We start from the raw sequence: 21,481 nt of genomic DNA on the forward strand, positions 1-21,481 counted from the left end.
ATGTGACTGCAACTACGTAATCGTAAACTTGATGTTTACATTTTTTTGGCGGGAACTCATCGCAACTGATTTCTGGACAAGCTTCACTGCATGCTGATCAATCCAACATACCGGAAACCTTACTTTTTTAAATAGTTTGCCGAAGACTGACAAATATATTAAATGAAAGAATTTCAATTTAAATGTGTCGGCAAGATCTTCTGAAGGCGTAAATTTTGCTACTGAAGCATTGCCAAAGATCTTGCAATATTCATCCACTCTCTGCACAGTGGCCAGTAGGACTGTAGGTGTATCATGAAGACCAGCATTATCATATTATCATGCATATGAAATTTTTTTAAAATTGAGACTTTGAGTAGATGACCGTCGACCTTTAGAGGGGCTGACCCCCAACAAGGAAATAAAGAATGAATTGTTAACTGATTCTAAAAAATTTTGTGGTTTGTCTGGGTCCCTAATTACTATGTTTGCGATTTGCCCCTTGCCACTATTCTAGATTGAAATTTTCCTCCTTATGTATGAAATCTTGTAGCATCAAAGTAAATTTTTTATGTAAATTTGGACTTTTGTGTCTCAATCAATACAATCATACAATTTATCATCAATTGAATAGGAGATAATTCATCTAGTGGAAATCTTGTATCTCTGAAAATATGGGGGACAGCAATAAACTAGTTATGGCTCCAAGAGTAAATAGATTCCTTGCCAGGCACTGTGGGCTCCAATGCCATTGAAAGATATATTCCATGCCGGGGCCACCTGGCTTCCCTTCTTAAATCCTAATGAAATGTTCTATTTTCTATCCTGAAATTAAATTCAACCTGAATTTTTTAGTTACATCTACCATTACCAATAACACATGAATCAGCACTTTGCATGCTAACAGGCTGCTAAGTCTATAATTCATATCACTTCTGTTTTCTGACTCCTGAGCATTCTGGCCTTCAAAGTGGATTGCAATTTGACTTCAACATTACAATATTCAATATGGTTTTGACATTTCAATGTGTTAAATTGGCAAGACCATCATAATTGGAAACAAGAATAAGGATACATGCCTTTCAGATCACACTACATCCCACCTTTAACATTGCATTGTGCTTTCAATGCATATTGGCAAATGACTCTTCAGAAAACAGTTCATTTTTAATTTAGAAATCTAATTACTAATTTCTACTTCAATATCTATATAATGATGCTTGTATCCAATATCCATGATACTGAACAGGCCCAATTGGAATTATTGGGCAGCAGTTCCCTTAATCTGCAGGGAAAAACAATCATTTTGTGGGTGATTTTAGTAAACTGCAAGTGAAAATAGGGTGTATATATTTTTTAATAGAGAAATGAAAAATAAACAAACTGGTGAAATGGGCAAAATTCACAGGCATTTTTGTGCAATTCACAGTTGGCTTCTGCCCAATTTCCTGCTTTGGGTACAAGCTACTCAATGGTCTCAAGAAGTAAGAATCTAGTGAAGTTTCTGCTTTGCCACAATGCTTTAACATTGCAGTTTGGCTTCAACATTACAGTCTGCCTTTAACATTGACGTCTTCCTTTAACATTCCATTCTGACTTTAACATTGCATTCTGCCTTTAACATTGACATTTGCCTTTAACATTCCATTCATCCGCCTTTAACGTTGCAGTCCGCCTTTAACATTCCATTCCGCCTTTAACATTGCAGTCCGCCTTTGACGTTGCAGTCCGCCTTGAACATCGCAGTCTGCCTTGAACATCGCAGTCTGCCTTGAACATCGCAGCCCGCCTTGAACATCGCAGTCTGCCTTGAACATCGCAGCCCGCCTTGAACATCGCAGTCCGCCTTGAACATCGCAGTCCGCCATGAACATCGCAGTCCGCCTTTAACGTTGCTGTACGCTAACAATCTAGTGGTCTGGGCCCATACTTTCAAAAAAAGTTAAGAGATCGTAAGTTCAGCAGCCAGTCATTGACGGCCTTTCAAGCAAAATCCACCAATCATAGACAAGAAAATAGAGCGTAAGTACTTACGTTAACTTAGCGAATTTTAAAAGTATGGCCCCAGATTAGTAAACTAAGTATTATTTGTTAACTTAGTATTAGTGAATGTTCGGAGCTAAGTACTTATTTGCTTTAATGTATAATCTGTGCTCCAGCAACCAGGTCTAGACAGAATGGCTGAAGCTAAGGAATTAAACAAGAAAAGTGGTAGTCCTGAAAAAACGGTGCGACGGGCGCTTCTCACGGGCATCACAGGGCAGGTGAGATTTTAAAAGCTCTTTATTCTATTAACATCATATAATTTCTGTAAAAAATTGAGTGTTATTGCGATTATCGACTGATTTTTATTGTATTTTTTCTCATGTTTGAAATGATGTAAAGTGATATCGTGTATTTATTTGGTAAAACTATCAAATTCTCAATGCGATGTTTATTTGTGTTGCAGGATGGGTCGTACTTAGCTGAGTTACTGCTGAGTAAAGGATATGAAGTTCATGGGATCATCAGACGTTCCTCATCGTTCAACACCGGTCGCATTCATCACTTGTACCAAGACACCAAGGTAAGCTTCTGGTCCATAGCGCGCTGTTTAAAGTTTTAAACTTGCTTATGTATTTCAATAGTTTTTTACATTGAATTTTCATAGAAAGATTCCATTAAGATATGCATTTTGGTGATGGAGTAGTTCAATCACACTGCAAATTAAACTTCAAATTATCAATAGCTGTTTATTTTCTGAACTAGAAAATTCCTATTGATAAATACCAGCATATCTATTGCCGTAAGCGTGCCATCAAGGTGGTAGTGTATATACTGTATATTGTCTCGCATTTTCTGTTTAGAAGCTGTTTTTCCTCCCAATAAAAAGCTAAGAGTTGAGGTTAATTTTTTCGTTGCTAGCTAAATAATTTCTGCGCGTTTTTGATGGTCTGTATCAAATAAGTTTGTCTTGGAGGTTGACCATAGTTTAATTCGTAAATTCTACGCGCCTGCCGTCAAAAGTTCACAGTGATTTATTGTCTTATTCAAGGCTGGATTCAGTGGCGCACAGATGCTGATTAGTTGAGACTTCTTATCAAGTCGTCTAACTTATATAATTCAGCCTTTCATTAAATTCTCTTAATTTTTTATATTTTTTATGTTTAGTAGCCTCGTCATTGCATCGGATTATATTTGAAAGCACACATTTTCAGTGCAATAAAAAAATTAATATCTATGATCCTAAAAAATTATTGTCTTGTGCTGGCGCTGAGAATGTCGTGAGTAGAGTGTACGTTTAATTATTTAAAAGTGTGTCCTGTTAACATGAACCTGCTATTGACTTAACTAAGCCAATTGTAATTAGTACCGGTACTTGTTTGTAGTACTTGTTTATGTTTATTAGTACTTGTTTAGTATATTAGTATTGTGCCGTGGAATAAAATGAACACATGGATGCGTGTCAGTCCCACAGAGAGGGAGCCATGCACTTGCACTACGGTGACCTCACAGACTCCACGTGCTTGGTCAAAATTATCTTCATTCATTTTATCAAAATCATTTCATTCATCAAAATCATTTCATTCATTTTATCCATGGGATAAAATGAACACATGGATGCGTGTCAGTCCCACAGAGAGGGAGCCATGCACTTGCACTATGGCGACCTCACAGACTCCACGTGCTTGGTCAAAATCATCTCCAAGGTCCAGCCGCATGAAATTTACAACCTTGGTGCACAGAGCCACGTCAAGGTGAGCATTCAAAAACACCATCCAATAATGCGGTATGTATATCATCGATAGTGAACGGAAACTATTGTATTATTTCAATGTTATCGCGTAGCTGCTGCCTCTGAGCAAACACTAGTTCTCAACCACAGGGACGATTGAAAGCCATTGTTCCGTAAGCCATGAAATCCTTGACTTCCCACCACATTAATGAGAGAGAAGTGTGACATTATAAGCTTATTTCAACATAAATTCGTATGTGACTGCAGGTGTCTTTTGACCTGGCCGAGTACACTGCCAATGTGGACGCTCTTGGGACCCTGCGTCTGCTAGACGCACTGCGCACTTGTAAACTGGACAAAACCGTCAAGTTCTACCAGGCCAGCACGTCTGAGCTCTTCGGTAAAGTTGTCGAAACTCCACAGAAAGAAACCACGCCCTTCTATCCCAGATCTCCTTATGGTTAGTTTGTAATTTGATCGACTTTTGGACGAACATTATAGTTGACACGAGCATATTAGTTAAATTTAGCCAACGCGGTTCTGTGAATTAGAATTTACTTTTTATCTATCATTGAATGAACGAAGAAATACTATCCCTTTTTGTCATGATTCCAGAAATTTCAGCTTAATTTTGTCTGTGATGATTCAGTGAACATTTATGCCTTGGAATGTACCGTGATTTGCTGCTAAAATTAATACTGGTAGGTCTAGTTTGGTTTTGCTAATTTTCGATTTTATATGTTTTCTTGCTGTTAACTATTGACCTACAACTTATAATTGAATGCATGATTTTTGCCATCGTTCTATCATTATCTTCCTAGAACGTTTCAATCCCGCGAGCATCCAAGATTCCCGCACACAGGATTAATGTCAATTCTGTACAATAATTATTTGGTTTCTATGCTCTGAACCCTCTAACATTTCTATACAAAACTGTGATCATTTTCTTCACCTTGTTGGGGACTAATCAATAAATAGGTTTTCTTTGACTCCGAACACTTGGTTGAATAGACCCCAACAACCTTGTGTTGCAATCTAAGATTCCCGCACACAGGATTCATGTCAATTCTGTACAAAAAATGATTTATTTTTTCTCCTTACAGAACTGTGATCATTTTCTTCACTTTGTCGTGTTGCGTACAGGTGCCGCTAAACTGTACGCGTACTGGATCGTCGTGAACTACAGGGAGGCGTACGGCATGTACGCGTGCAACGGTATCCTCTTCAACCACGAGTCGCCGAGACGTGGCGAGACGTTCGTCACGCGCAAGATCACGCGCTCCGTTGCTAAGATCCACCTCGGCATCATGGACAGCTTCGAGCTGGGCAACATTGACTCAATGAGAGACTGGGGGCATGCCAAGGATTATGTCGAGGTAACTGCTGTTAGAATTGTATTCTTAATCTCAAGCATCTAATCGCTTATGGAGGAACGAATGGGCATTAACAATAATATACAAGTGTACAATTTAACAATAATTATGTTTTATCATCGATATTAAAGTTCTCGTGTCCTAAATTCTAGCACTCATCGTCAGAAATAAAACAAAATCAAGTAGTACTGAAAATTTTTGAAAATATACTCCATGAAGACCATCGAAAAGACGACAGATGATTTCGAAAGAAAACAAAAGGCGATAACAGGATTCTCACTCCATAACCTGGCCTTTTTAAAATGAATATTGAAACAGGCGGCTGCAAGACCCTGCACCGCTTCTTTGTAACGCAGGCATTGTGCACAAGTGTTCGTTGCTCTGTGAACACCAGGTGTCGAGTGTTGCAGCTGATACGGCGCTCATATTAGTTCAGCTAATTACTTGTACATTGAACATGAGCTAATTGGTTTCAAACAGGCGAGGTGCACTCCGTCAGGGAGTTCGTTGAGGCCGCCTTCCAGGAGGTGACTTCCTTACATAGCGGCAAACCTGAGACTTTTTACAACTGGTTCATTTTTAATTTCCTCATATTAGAGTCATATACAGGATATACGCAAGATTTAAACCAATATCTTATGAATGATAATGCTGGTATTCATGATACTTTTCTGGTCTACTCATAGGACTTAGAAATGAACTTGAGGAAGAGCCTAAAATAACTCTGCTTTGCCACTACCGTATGCTTACCGGGGGCAGCTGCACAAATATAACAAATTCCCAGAAGCCAGAAATTAGTTTTTGTTACCACTATTTATTGGGCCGAAACTGTATCTTAATTTTATAATTACAGGCATTGGATATCAATATCTATTATGTTTATGGATCAGTAATCGCATACGGTCAAGTATTCTTTAGCTGTTCAAAACTATTGAGAAAATTCTGTATGAAAATAAACTACTTGTTTAAGTAACTTGTTTGTCTGTTGTATTTCCCTAGAATAACATGCTTTCTTTGACAGTTGATCATGTAAACTGGCTGTGGTGTTGTGATTATAATTCTCTAACGTTATTCCAGATCGGGCGTTTAATAGAGTGGCGAGGCAGCGGCGACACGGAGGTCGGGGTGGAGAAGGGCACGGACGTGGTGAGGGTGCGTGTCAACCCCAAGTACTATCGCCCTGCCGAAGTGGTGAGTCCGTCACGCAATGCATCATCGGCAATATATGCTTAGTTCCTTGGTTCCTTAGTATTTCTTTCAGACGTAGCAGTCCCAGGCTACGATGGATCGCCGCCTCTGATTATTGCTCATCCGCCCCCATTTGGGCCACCTGATGCACGATGCTGTTGCTTGCTTCTCGCCGCTGGTAGTGTTGCAGGGGAGATCTATCAGTGATTGTGCCCAGGAACACGTCCAGTTGTCTCTTGAAAGTCTCCAGGGTGAACTCCAGCTTTGAGTCTTAGCTTCCGCTGACTTCATTTATTGTTAATGTTTATTACATTTCTCTACTTTGTTTATCGCGTGCGGTTGACGTGTCTTGTAAGCGACGTCTTTGCACGATTGTCTTCGTGGCTGTTGCGTTTCACCTGTCCCGCCTTGTCACTTCGTCTCTCTGAGATGCTAACGCTGCATCTTGATTGTCAGCTTCAGCGGGCTGGACACTTGAGACATTCCGTCCTCCCTTTGTGAATGACAATGACTGGAGATATTTTCAATAATTGACACCTTAAACTTTGTTGACGATGTTGATGCTTCGCGGTGCGAGATATCTTAATTGCTGAAGATAAAGTAGTTTACCATATGGCAATGGAGTTAGCTAAATTGTGATTGTTTATTAACATATTTGCTCCATTATTTCCTCGCTGCTCAGGATTAAATTTAATGGTTTGTGAATGAAAAACTTCGGCTCAAATTTCATCAGATTTTATGACAGATGAGAAATAACTTCAATATGTATCATCCAATATTTGTTATGACCTGGAATACTTATGAAGCTCCTAGAGCTGTTGAACTTTTTGGTGAATATTATTTTCTTTCGGCAGGACTACCTACAAGGCGATGCTTCAAAGGCCTTAAATAAGTTGGGCTGGAAGCCAACCACTACATTCAAGGTAAGGATACATTTTTCTACATGATTATTGATGAATCAACGAAAGATATTTAAATATTCTAATTAATCTTATATATAAAGCACTCATAAAGTACTCCTAATGCTGACTTGTTTACTTTTTGTTTTTGATTGGTTATTTTCTCGAAAAAAAAAAAAACAATTGCAGAGTACAGCATTTGCCTTTCATGTCTAATGGTGGATTGAGGATAAATTTGTACGCATCAACCACATGCGATTTAAGAGCTTATTCACCACAGTCACCAGCCTGAGAAAACTGTAATTGTTTCAAATGTAGCCAGAGAACCAAAATTATTATCGAATCAAAAGCTCATTCAACACAGTTATTTTAACTTTCAGTGAAATCTGCGGTGGCTCGATAAAGTTTAAGTTCATCTCTTTAAAGTGATGCACGCCACGATACATGCCATGTATTGCTATCGTGTTTACCTAAATGTGTATAATGCGAGTATTTAGAGAGCTTATTCTTATTACGACGTATTTAATGTCACTTGAGAGTAAAATGAGGGAGGATGCAGACCTCAGCACGCACTTCAAACCAAAACTTGTTGTACTTTCACCGAAATGTGCAGTCGCCTTTGAAAAATCCTCTAGGCACAAAAGCATTTACTAGCCACCAACAACTGATGTAGCGATCGAAAAATTAAGATCATGATACTACGGGCAAATAATTTATGAAATTATCATAGATTACTATTTCCATTTTGTTCAGGCCTACTTCTCAACCGTCCGTAAGTGTTGAGAACTGTATCAGAGGACACCCAAACAGTAGGCCTCTCACATGGTCTTCTATTTTATTCAAGTGTCGGAAGTTAATTACAAACGCACTCAATAATTTGGCACCATTTAACGTCTAGCTGTACACACGTGTTGACTTCTGAAATGTCATTTTTTGTTTATGTATGAAGCTCATTTATCCGATGGGACAAATAAATCGCCTTCAATTCCAGGCCGCACTGAGACCAGGTGGACAAACATACCGCGAATTTATTTCAATGAGAAATATCAGCAATATGTTACGGATGCACTGTGGTATTTAGCACTATTAATTAACGTGGTAGCTAAAGGATTTTTATAAGTAATAACATTTTTTAATATGCGTTTCTTTATAAGAATTATGACGTTCACAGGAGCTCGTGAAGGACATGATGGCGAGCGACATCGAGCTCATGTCAAAGAACCCCAACGCATAATCTCGTCCACTTCCTCTGCCATGGCGAGCGTGTCTCGTCTTAACGACCAAGTTCTGGATACGCATAAATCGCTACGACCATCGTAACTTCAGGGAGGCTTCAAAATTTGATTTTATTCCATAAATTAGACATCTTTATGTAAAACTCAAGCAGGGTAATTAACACAAGATGTGTCTCGTCATAACGACCAAGTTCTGGATACGCATAAATCGTTACGACCGTCGTAACATCAGAAAGGCTTCAAAAATTTGATTTTATTCCATAAATTAGACAGTTTTATGTAAAACTCGAGCAGGGTGATTAACAAAAGATGTGCAAGTTCAACAACCGTGTACTGAAAGTGTGTTGCACTAGTGATGAGTGTTGCACGATCAAGTGAACGCCATATCCTCTCACCACGTTCCGACTCTCTACGTTCACCATTCGATAGTATTACACTATTCTGACTCAATCATGGGCATGTTGGTTTTATCTCATTATATCGTTATTATATTCCGCTGAATCTCGGAACATTAGAACCAAACATCAAAATAAAGATGTTTCTTGCATAGGCTACTTTACTTACGACCATGTAAGTGAATTGAATTTTAGTGAGTTTTACTTTCAAAAAATTTCTAAAGCAATAATATATAACCACATGCTGCCATCTATCTTCATTCCATATAGTGTTTATGAAACGATTTGATGAAAATTTTTAACACATCCATGGCGTATTGCATCACAATCAATGTTTTATTGAAGTGCACAACATTCCAAGACGAAACAATCGGGTTCCTGCAGCTTCTATGGGTAATAATTTCATATTCATATTGTTTTTTGTACTGAAGGTTTTTCCCCATTTTATTTGTATTATTGGTTTTATGTTTGATGTTACGATGTTGCAATGCCATCCAATTTTAAGCTTGTATTTTATTCGACTTTGTGATTTAAATTACTTGTCTTAGTTTATTCGTTGATACAAGCGTGCGCTTCATCAAGGACACTTTTATTAGGTTCAATGAAGTTATTCAAGCAGTGAGAAATCGCATTTCAGTTCTTTGAAAGCTCAAGTTGAATATAGATAAAAGCCAGATCTCCTACAATGTTTGGAGTTAGCAGTCGGAGCGCTCTGAATACCTTCAGAATTATCTTTCTTCTTTCCTTGCTAAGTTGCTACTAATCTTTGCTGGAGATCTTTCCTAACAAGGATCCGTAGACATCACCGTCGCCTTGTTGGAGCAGAACTCCCTTAGAATTTCAAGATTGTAGCCATCATCCAAGCATCAATGGTTAGCTTGATGATCATCTTTCGCTAAAAGTGCCAGTTATTTTCATGCATGTTGCAATTTTTTTGCACCATGGAATGAGCTTCTACCCTGAATTACATTATGAAAATTTTTAACACATCCATGGCGTATTGCATCATGTTTTATTGAAGTGCACAACATTCCAAGACGAAACAATCGGGTTCCTGCAGCTTCTATGGGTAATAATTTCATATTCATATTGTTTTTTGTACTGAAGGTTTTTCCCCATTTTATTTGTATTATTGGTTTTATGTTTGATGTTACGATGTTGCAATGCCATCCAATTTTAAGCTTGTATTTTATTCGACTTTGTGATTTAAATTACTTGTCTTAGTTTATTCGTTGATACAAGCGTGCGCTTCATCAAGGACACTTTTATTAGGTTCAATGAAGTTATTCAAGCAGTGAGAAATCGCATTTCAGTTCTTTGAAAGCTCAAGTTGAATATAGATAAAAGCCAGATCTCCTACAATGTTTGGAGTTAGCAGTCGGAGCGCTCTGAATACCTTCAGAATTATCTTTCTTCTTTCCTTGCTAAGTTGCTACTAATCTTTGCTGGAGATCTTTCCTAACAAGGATCCGTAGACATCACCGTCGCCTTGTTGGAGCAGAACTCCCTTAGAATTTCAAGATTGTAGCCATCATCCAAGCATCAATGGTTAGCTTGATGATCATCTTTCGCTAAAAATGCCAGTTATTTTCATGCATGTTGCAATTTTTTTGCACCATGGAATGAGCTTCTACCCTGAATTACATTAGTTTATTGGTAAATTATACCTGATTGAGACTGGTGTACCTATTAGTGAGTTGTGAACTTGTTTCGGGAATTTAATTCAGCTACATGATCCATTACATGATCCAGTCACCTACGGTGCCTTTAATTCAAGGATTAGCTTGTCGATACCAATCAAAGTGCATTCTGGGCCACTCTCTGTTTTGGTTCAACTCGATATATGTTGAAGCCAATACATATTTCTGAAAAGGCTTCACATTTATTTTTCAACTTTTATAAAAACGATTGAAGAAATAACACGTTAATATTTTATTGTTCTTTGGCGTTATTCTCTTTCGTCGTTCGTAATTTCACAAGCCGTTGTGCTCTGTGATAGTCTATTATATTGTGCAGTAGTTGCCAGGAAATGATTGCTGTCTGTGATAGTCTTTTATATTGTGCAATACCCGCCAGTGAGTGTTGCTTCATGTGATAGCCTGTAATGCTGTGCAGCAACAGCATGCGAGCGTTGTGCTGGTTCATGCATCGTCATGTAGCACATGATGTGCCCGCAATAGTTCAGCGTTTATAGCATGAGCCAGTCACCATTGTTTGACAAGTGAAGCATTGTATCTTGAATGCACTGGTCATGAATCAGGTTTCATCATTTATTCTAAATGAATAATTCGCTCAATTATGAAACGGTCGCGAAATCAATCCAAATGCAATTCGATCAACTGGAGCCAGGCAAGGGTTAATAACTGATTTGGCGTTAGAGATGCTGTTGAGTTGAATGCATATCCATATTAATATGTAATATTTCATTCGTTTATAACTAATGAGCTGAGTAATGCATCTTGTACACTGTGTACAATTAATTAAAAAAAATTGCCTATATTTCTTTCTAATCTGATTGATATGTTGAAATTTTTTATTGTAAGTTTTAAGGATACGGCTTATAATTTCAATTATATCGAGATTTAAAAAAAAAACTTTAAAAACCGGTCATGAATTTGGAATAAATTCCTTTATTCTTGCATTCATTTCATTAGACTCGAATTTGTGTTTGTTGATTAGTTAATCTTAGTCTTAAGTCTTTATCTCAAATTTCTCAAGCATCAAAACCTTAGTTGCCAGTGTATTTTCAGGAGCAGTGACTTGCAACAGTTCTGTTTTAAAACCTTGTGCGCGTTCGCTGCAGGTATTTGTGCCAGTAACAGGAAATGAATTATTTCCAGTCTCTTACTCGGATCTATCGTTATGTTTAAACCGTATCAAATTACGAAAATTACGTTCTGTTTATTAAATAAACCGTAACTTGTTTCGAAAATTTCACGAAACGACAGTTATGTCAAGAGAGGATCAAATGCTTCCAGTTTGGGTAAAATGTTTCTCATTTATATTCCAAACCACTTGTATTGAAAAATGTGTACAGCTTGCTTCTATTTTTGGGTCGAGGTATTGAATATTACTGCGTTCATAGTAACTTTAATGTACTCTCTTTTTTAGGCTTCAAGTAATCGATTGTTTATGTGATGCGAAATGAGCAATTATTCCAATTTTTATCCTCGTTCCTAGATTAAGTTATGTGTGCTGCACTGATGCTACTTAATTATTGTACTACCAGCTATTGTACGGTAATTGGTAACGTGTTTACATTTATGGCACAAACAATGACATGTTTTTGTGGTGGCACCAATTTTCTGTTAATGTGTGTCTTCTAATCATAGGAATTTTGTTTATTGAGTTGAATGTTGGAAAAATTAGAAGGCTCGCTAGTCTTTCTGTCAAACAAGTAACTTTTGGTTCATTATGATGTACAATAGTTCCCGTTATTCAAAGTTGGACTTGAATTAATGCCAACAATTTTTTCGCAGTCTTAATGCTGCTACTTCTGACAGCATTTTTGAAAACTTTTTCTTACAAAAAATATTCTAATTCTTTTTACATTCAGCAAATATCGATGGAATCGTTCACTGATTTTTGTCCTATGCCCACTTTATGAGTCATCATTCATAAGATGATGCATCTCTCTTGGACGAGTAAGATTTTTATAGTTTCTTCGTCTCATGTTCCTATGTATGAAGAGCGTTGACTACTAAAGCTGTTGAATAGTCGATCAAATTGGTGCAAAGCCAAGAATTTGTCATAGAAATTCTTTTTCTCTCGATTTTTTATGCGGATGTTTTTCAGGATTCCATTGTACTTGATGAGTTGCTAAATTAGCTTCATAACGTGCCTAGATAGAAATTCTAACCTTTTTTTCTAGTCGAAATGCACGAAACCTGTTTTATTCATCTTGTAGGTTCCGAAAATTGAACTCGTTTGAGGGCGTAATCGGTTGTTCAATAGCAATTTATTTTTAGATATTTCTTCCAGAAGTTTGCTGACTTTGTTTGCGAGAGGCAAAATCTATAAAACTTTTATCTATGCTCAATGAGATTCATTCGTAACTTTACAACATTGATAGCTATTGCTACATTCAAGTACTAAGGTTTAGAAAATTGTTGTTTGTTGTATCCTTCAGACTCTGTATATTCATTAGACTGTAGTTGTTTTAACATTTACACGAAATGGAAACTTTTTGAATACAACGACGCCTTTTTTATTCATCATTCCATGTTTTTTTACAGTAAACTCGGCATGTCTTTGCTCATTTTTTTATAAGCCTTTTAGAAAATTTCTATTACGTCAACAGATCTTCTCAGGCGTGTTTTCTCTGAAGGCCTCTGGAATGTGTATTGGTGTTCACTATACGTAGTATTTATCCTCAAGACCGGGCTTTATGGCACTTCGCATCTGACGGCGGTTTTCAGTGGTTTGAGTCAGCTGTCATGTACTTAGCAATTATCATTACCTTCCCTTTGTTGTCTTGACTGTTAGATCGGCTGATGATTAGAGCATTACCCATTCTCTTCGTTTCTCTTTTTATTCAGAATCCCGGATTTTAGCTTAAATACTCCTATCTGTATGTTTGTATGTTTGTATGTTTAACAAGTTTTTTTTTTTTTGTATGTTTAACAATTTTAACTCCTAAGTTACAGGTTAAATTCTATGTCTCGGAACTTTTAATGCAAGAGAGATTGTGTTAACATGGACTGTGAATTAGGGGCTTGGTCACCACAGTTAACACCCAAGTTGAAGATTTTATTAGGTCAACTGCTATGAAATTGGGGAGCGCAGCCGTTGACAACAAATTTAACATTTAAAAAAGTAATGTAGCCAACGCAAAGCATGAGCATGTACAGCTAAACGCGGCTTCAGTGCTTCGTTGCCGAAAAACTTGATAGAAATACCGTAACCGAAACCGCTTCCAGACATTGCGCCGAATGTCTGCAGCTACTGTTCAAAACTTCAAGTCAGTTTAGTATTAATGGAGACTACACCCCAGCATGCCAGAACGGCAGAACCTCTAGATTTGAGACTTGCAACAACTATCAACCTTGAGGCATATAATGACTGGCTCCAGTTAAACCCCCACTTGCCCCGCTCCTCCACCTTTCTGCCGTCAATGAGTTTATAATAGGTCGAAAAATGTTTGTTTAAGTGCAAATTTGGGGTAAATGTTGGGAGGAGCATGCTTTCGCACGTGAAGGTATACTATGAGCAAAACTGGCCACTAACATGCATCTCTGTAAAAGCAACACAAATTTGTGGATTATTTAAAAAATGTAACATACCTTTTAAATACTAAAATTTTTCCATTGGCAATCTTTATTTTCAAACACTGCGTAATAAACTAAGTAGCTTGAAAACTGTGTAATAAACTGCGGAGTACGGACCTAATCAAAATCCTACGGAAGGCGGCTGTAGCTGTCATGGTGAGTATTGGTAACGGCCCTGCTGCCCCTGCCCGCAGAGCACCAAGATTTTCGCAAAGAGGCGTGGGTTCGAGTTCGACCCCAGCTCTGTGCAACAGTTTCTGGTCAGAATCGGCAAGGAAGCCGGGCGGTTAATTAATCACAGAAGAATTTGAATCAGTGAGCTGTGAGCACTGAGTTGTTAGTTCGAGACCGCAAAAAGCTGTGGGCCTGTGGTTCTGCAATGTTAATAATCGGCGGCAGACCTATGGCGTAATAAACGCTGAAACGCTATTATTATAAACTTAGCGTCAGTCTTGCATGTCATGCCAAAGTTTGACCGACAAGACGGAAAACTGACGAGCGTCCAGCCGTCCACAGGGGTTTTAGTCAGTACCTTCAATTCAAACTTTCCTTCAGTCTTGTGCGCTTGCGGCAATGGAGAAGCTAGTGCTGACTGCTGCAGTGATCGCATTTTGTGCCACAAAATTAGGTTAAAGCGATGCAAACGTACGCGGTAGTCCCGGAAATGGTTTTAAAAATAGGCTAGGCTACCACAATGAGGTTTGATGATTATTAGATGATAGATAGCAATCACAGCTGCAGCCTGCACAGCATCCCTATTCCCTACTCCCTAGTCCCTACATTCCCTAGTATTCCCTACCAGGCAGGCAGGCACCAGCCAGCAGCTGCCAGGCTTCCAGCACCAAACAACATTGATGACTTCATTTGGCACATTCCTTTTGATGAAGAGTTTATTATTATTATTATTGTTTTATTATTATTATATTACAAAGTCTTTGCAGTTTGCAGTAGGATCAACTTCAAAATTAGTTTTTATGTGTCTAAAACCATCTCTTAACTTAATCATCTATTAATTTTTTTACCACTTGAAATTGGCAAGTACAAGTAGGTATACCTAAAGGATTCCTAATATATTTACAGACGTATTTAAAAGTCTCAAACCATAATATTCTTTCTACACAGTTTATCACTATTTGGTAGAGCAAGGTCAACTATCAACTTTGACACATATTTTGATGTTCTCACTGGGTGATGCGCACTGTCTCTCTCTAAAATCTCAACATTTTCCTGCCAGACGGCCCAGACCTAGTGTTTTGGCAATAGTATGGTGCGCAAAAGTATGATGTCACTATATCAACCATCAACAAATGCATGGAACTAAGAAAAAGCTTAATATAAAGGAAAAAAGTTGAGAAATGTTGGAATACCCACGATGTTGGAATATACCACGTTTACCCTAAGACTGACATAGTGATGAAAAGTTTGAGCGTGTGGACTGTGGAGGGGGCTTGAGTCTGTAAACCATCATATTTAGCCATGGTTTATGATGGTTGAACTATGTAGTAGACTAGTAGTAGTTCAACTGTTCAACCATGTCATGACTGTAAGCTGTGACTGCTGTGTAACTGTAAACAAGACTCTGACAGTGACAGGGTCCAGGACTCCAGGGAAGTGTGAAGTAACAATAACCAAAGCCCAAAGCAAATGAAGGGGCTTTCAACTGATAATGCTTTAAATGCAACTACAAACCTGAAACTAATTGTCATGTCCAGGTCACCAAGCGTGACAATTGACCTGTGTGAGGTCATTTGCTATACCTCAAAGGCTCAAAGAAGACATCATCATCTGATAGGCAACAGACTGGGAGGTGCTTTCACTGCTTTGGATGTTTGGAAACCACAAGTCTTAAAACCAATTATAAGAAAATGACAATCACCTACCTGTGTTTGGCAGTGGTCTGTGCCCATTTTAGAATTGATGAGGTTGCCAAGTTGCCAAGCCGGAATTACTTGTTAAATGATTAACTATCTTGATTAAATACATGTCTAAACTCTAAAGTTTATAAAACCACTTGGTACAATAGTACTTACCACCATATTATAAAATATTCAAAGATATTGGCAAAGCAGAGAATTTTTGAGATTCTTCCCTATTCCATGTACAGGATTGGAATTTTCCTACTTATTTCTGAAACCTTGCTCCTCCAAAGTGAAATTTTTTTTATACATTTGGAATCTTGCAGCCTGATGCCAATGGTGCACTTTTGTTAACATTTAGATAGGGCTCATAGGAGGTAATTCATCTGGCAGAAATCTTGCGGTGTTGGAAATGGAGGGAAAGCCCTAGTTTTGGCCCTAAAGGTAGATGTTTTCAACGCTTGTTCCCTGATAGTAATACTAATAGAGTCCTGTTGTTGGACCAGCAAACTGTGAAGTATCTGTGATAAGATACAATATTATTTTGCAAAGATAATGAATAAAATTCTTAACTAGATCCGGTAATCAGGGAATTGAAAATGAATTTAGTTCTAAAAGCTATCCAAGTTTATTGTTTACCACATCAGAGCCCTGGGCCAGGGCTCTGATGTGGTAAACAATAAACAGCCAGTTCACCCAGGGCCCCTGGCTGAACTGGCTCCCTTGCCCCTTACCTCCACTGAAAAACCACTTCACTGTCTTCAGATGACCAGGTCAGGAAATGTCCTACTTTTTTCTAAAATATCTCGGCTCTAATATATAGTTTCAGTAACCTGTAATCCCTGTATGTACCGTCAAATGGGGCAATAAGGGACAGGCAGGGTAAATTGGGACAATCATCTCACATTTTGTAGAAATGTAGCAGCTAAACTAATCAAAATATTGCAAAACTAAAAATAGTGGTGTTGGTTTAACATTTTTACTATCTATTTAGCATAAAGCTAATTAAGAAATCACACATTTACTGCCTCTAAAAAATCCCTGAAAAAAAATGTGAAAAGTGAGATTTTGGAAAAGTATGGTACCTCTGCTAAGGCCTGTAGCAAAAAAATATTCGCCAGATCAACAAATTTTACATACATAAAAGTAGCACACAGGTGTTGGCTTGAAAACCTGTTGGACAGAATTTGCGTAGCTCATTCCTCAAAAAATGGAAGACATTTCCATACAACAGGGTAATAAGGGACACTCCTAAAAATGCATTTACAGTAGAACCTTGCTTAGCAAAGGCTCCAGATAACAAAAAAATCAATAAACAATCAAGAATTTTGAATTAAATTTGCCTCATAATGCAAAAAATTTCACTTGACGAAAAATTAGTGCATCAACGGTCATCACAAAACTATACATAGAATGTCATAGATAGAATTGCGCACTGGGCAACATAGTATGAAAAGTAATTAACCTAAACTATGAATCATTTCTCCAAAAATATGATGGTTGTCACTAAAATATTTCTTTCTGTTTCAGGTATGTTTTTTATATTTTTATCATAGTGAATTCACTTGACTCTATTAAAATGGTGTAAAATTACAAGTCATCCTGCAAGCTTACAGATACAGAAGAAATGCTATATGGCCACTGATATGAGGCTTGCAGTGGACAAGATTGTTGTCAATGCTCCATGTCATGTCCATGGATACAATAATATATAAAGGAAAAATGGATCCAAATCACAGAAAACCATTTATTCCAAATCTACATCATCTACAAAGGAAGAGGAGGAATTTGGGGTATATATATACTGTTAGGAATGGATGAGTACACTCTGCATGCTTCAAATATTTTGAAATTAAGTTTCATTTCAAGTAGTATCAATTACCCCATTCCCAGGAGTATTTCGGGACCCTTTTATTTGTGTCTGGCACTTTACAAATAGCAAATGGAATTTTTTCAGAGATGCCATACAATAGCCCTTGCAAAGACCTTTAAATGAGCCCAAACTTGTTTATGAAATGTTTCATGGTAAGAGGTTATTAATGGAAATGCTCAAAAACATAACTTATTACCCTGTTTGATGGGTAGGTACTATCTATTTCTTGACTTCTGGATTCATCTGAACTTTGAGATAGTTTTCAGAGTGATTTTCTGGTTCAAAATTTTACTGTTGTATCCTATTTACTCTTATTATGTAATTATTTATTTCAATATTTAATGCATTTCAACCAAAATTTCAATATTTAATGCATCTTGTAACTTAAAAATGAATGTTTCTAGTATGCAAAACATTGTTAATAAACTAAAACTGCTTCCTGAAACATGCCTATTGATCCACCAACGTTGTCTGAAGAATTGTTTGATTCTCTGATAATTTAAATCAACTAATTCTCTGGTCATTAATGGCATGCATACAAACAAGCAAATTCTGCCATCTAATACTAATAAATATATGTATGGAGTAGTGTACTTACCCTGAGAAATGTCTTGCTCCAAAAATTATTGATTGAAAAATTATCAAAATTAACAGGAACACAAATGAATAATGAAATAACATTAAACTGGTTGTTTTAACTGATGTTTCTCTGGACAACACAACAGTCTACCTTGATTGATGTTAGTTTTATATCTTTACAGTTTGCCATGGCATTGTCTTCTCTAAGAAAGCCTCTCACAGCTTCTTCAAAATTGAGTGCTCATTACAGTGTCCTAATTGATCCTTCAAGTGTTTGGTCTCCTACAAATCATCACATGCTTCTCACAATACTACAACCTTTTCTTCCTCATCTCCATTGTCACACATTGTCAGAGGCACCAATCAATAAATTTTTAGATCATCTTTTGAGTAATAAAGAGCCTGAAATGAGAACATCTGTGCCATCAACGAGTGAGAAATCTTGTGTTAAGACAAAAAGCCTGAATGGAAGTATCCCAAAAAAAGAAAAGTTTATTTTAAAAGAAAGAAACATCAGGCCATCAACATATATCCCTAAAAAAGATAACACTGTGCAAATGTTAATGTTGAAAGGTAGACATGAAGAAGTTTTGAAATTTTTGGCTAGTGAAACAAATTTATCTAAATATTCCTTTGATTTTGAAACTGTTGACAAACTTTGCTATATTGCTTCACTTCAAGGTTCTGTTGGACTTGTGAAGAAAATCTTGAAAAATGCATTTACAAATTTTTACAAACCTACGAGACAACTCTATGCCCTTCAATCTCACCTGGCAACAGCAGAATTTCATGCAGGAAATCATATTGAGAGCCTTGATTTATTATCAGATCTGCACAATGCGAAAGAAATTAGCAGTAAATATCTCCATATAAATTCTCCTTATTCAGAAACACTTTCATACCCTCAACTCATTTCCCTCATTACTTCTGAAATCTATCCACTGAGAAATGTGACTCTTTCAATCCTGCAACTTGTACCTGAAGTGCAACAAGACTCTGTTTGGAATAAGGTGAGTAGTTCATTCATTTTTTGCATTAATAATTTGAAATTGTCATACAATACTGCAATTTTTAATGCAAGACTCAACACAATTAATGTTGGGACTATACATATTTTTCTGTAAAATTTTCTTTCAGGCTGAAGACTTGGTAAAGGACATAAACAAACTCCATGGATTTTCTCTTCCTGCATTTACACTTTGGAAAGGTTACTTTTTCTCTCCATTACAACCTGAGGTTAGTGATATGTTTTAATTGGTTGTTTTACAATGGCCAGCCATTATGAATTACCGTATCTGGGTTTAAGAATACCGTCTAAATAAATGAAAGTTTGGGTTAAAATTTGACCATTTGATAGTCATTTAGTAGGCAGTGCCTAAATTTTTGCTACTTTTGTCAGTAGAATTCTGGAATGTTTTTTTTTTATTCATCAGAAATTTAAATTTTTTCAAACTCCATCTTTTTTTGTAGATTGTGTTCATTTCAAAGGTTTTAAACAATTTAGAAGCTGGTTCCCTATTTCAGAGTTTAATCACTTCTGTTGGGTATTTGCCCTTCAGTTCACTAGGGCAGATTCTCTCTATGAACTGGTGGGTGTTCAGCGCCTGGCTATGAGAGAGCTACGTTGTATAGCAACGCTGCTTTTGAAGCACCACAACATTGCTCAAGTTGAACACTTCCTTCAGCTTCTTTTGAAGTATGAGCAGCAATCTGCTCTATCTCCCATCTCATGTCTTCTTCTCTCCATGCAATGTGAGGCCACTTGTAAACCTTCTTCCAATTAAGCGACAAAATATAGCGACAAAATATTTATTTTGTAAGAGTAATTTATTATCTATTTACAGTTAGATTACAGTTTTATTTCTGCTCCATACTATTGATGGGTGTCAAGACTTCTTCACAAATTACCCTAATAAGCAATTAGTAGGTCATCAAACAAGTTATATATATATATATGCACATATATGTATGAAGCTTATTTTAAATTCAGGTTCAGAGGTTTAGAGTATTAAATAAATTTAGCCTATTGTTGCAGGCAATGAAGGCAATTGGAGAGCAGCATTGGAGGTCCTACACTTCGCCACAAGCCTCAAGTTGATGTTGTCCTACAACTCACTGATGCGCCTGCAGCAGCTCCTGCATCAACGGCGTGTGCCAATCCCTGAACAGCTCATGCACCTCAAGGCAGCTTGTAGTGTTACCCAATCAGCCACCCGAAATAGTGCCAAGAAACCCCCAATACATTATGACTTTTAGGCCTTGCATATCGCAATTTAGGTTGTCCTAGTGATAGACCAACAACAGTATTTCTGTTGAGAATTATTGCAGTGCATAAAATTTACTGCATTCTGCTGTTTTTATCTGTTGTCAAACTACAATGATTAACTATGCTAAAATTGCAAGTTTTCATTACAATCATTCACCCATTATGTGGAGCAGAGAGTCAACTGGCCAATTTTTTCATTCAAACTGCAACTGACTGTCTGACTCTAAACTGAAATTAAAATTGTTGAGAGCCTGAATCAACATCTTGCTTTGCAATGTATCCATGTGCATGTTTTTCTCAAGTTGGTTATGTATCTTTTGATGTACGTAACACCACTTTAGAAGAAATTCTCTCTGCTTTACTTCTCGTAATAAAGGCAGAACAAAGTAATGCGTTTTTAATGAGGCTGTGGTCAAAATCATTGAGAAAAAATCTCAAATGGTGTGTGTTTGACATTTTAAATCTTGTCTTACTCCACATTCTGTCATACCGTATCTTTGCTATATTTAAAACTAGGTAGACAGTTTGTCAACTGCCTTGGCTATGAGCTCACTGAGTGTACTTGCCTCTTATTTCATTATTCTTACCACATGTTTCTTGAGAACCATACTGGCTGTGAGATATTTAAATTAACCTCTTTGTTTGTACGACTTCAGATGTTTCCATCGTTTTATAACTATGTAAGAGCATTTCCTGATGTAAATATTATGTGAAAGGAATTTCCAACGCTGTTTGAATATACATTTTCACGAGTATCTCTTGTCTGTAACCATGAACGACATTGGATTTGATATGTCATATGTACTGCAAGTATTGACCTCTAAACCATTTAGTTTGTTCCTATTTCTGGGATATC

The 21,481-nt window shown here is 37.2% G+C and overlaps 2 protein-coding genes across 2 annotated transcripts; both read left to right on the forward strand.

Annotated features, from left to right (window-relative positions):
• Positions 1-2,138: 2,138 nt before the first annotated feature.
• Positions 2,139-9,749, forward strand: LOC108677932 (GDP-mannose 4,6 dehydratase). Its single transcript, XM_047884988.1, is given in 9 exon segments — positions 2,139-2,243; positions 2,429-2,545; positions 3,591-3,716; positions 3,962-4,154; positions 4,838-5,070; positions 5,499-5,594; positions 6,145-6,258; positions 7,110-7,178; positions 8,326-9,749. Coding segments are annotated over 9 exon segments (1,098 nt in total). The 5' UTR covers positions 2,139-2,156; the 3' UTR covers positions 8,389-9,749.
• Positions 9,750-16,656: 6,907 nt separating this feature from the next.
• Positions 16,657-21,380, forward strand: LOC108677934. Its single transcript, XM_018166246.2, has 5 exons — positions 16,657-16,680; positions 18,542-19,369; positions 19,497-19,595; positions 19,919-20,111; positions 20,395-21,380. The coding sequence occupies exons 2-5, from the start codon at positions 18,548-18,550 to the stop codon at positions 20,613-20,615; spliced, it is 1,335 nt and encodes a 444-aa protein (XP_018021735.1). The 5' UTR covers positions 16,657-16,680; positions 18,542-18,547; the 3' UTR covers positions 20,616-21,380.
• The last annotated feature ends 101 nt before the right edge of the window (positions 21,381-21,481 follow it).

This window comes from Hyalella azteca, unplaced genomic scaffold, assembly GCF_000764305.2.
Source record: "Hyalella azteca isolate HAZT.00-mixed unplaced genomic scaffold, Hazt_2.0.2 contig16660, whole genome shotgun sequence".
Classification (NCBI taxonomy): Eukaryota; Metazoa; Arthropoda; class Malacostraca; order Amphipoda; family Hyalellidae; genus Hyalella; species Hyalella azteca.

Coding starts and splice junctions, on each gene's coding strand:
- LOC108677934 (XM_018166246.2), top strand. CDS start 18,548: ATGGCATTGTCTTCTCTAAGAAAGCCTCTCACAGCTTCTTCAAAATTG. Junction 19,596..19,918: donor TCTCTCCATTACAACCTGAG/GTTAGTGATATG, acceptor TTTGCCCTTCAG/TTCACTAGGGCAGATTCTCT. Junction 20,112..20,394: donor TCTTCTTCTCTCCATGCAAT/GTGAGGCCACTT, acceptor CTATTGTTGCAG/GCAATGAAGGCAATTGGAGA.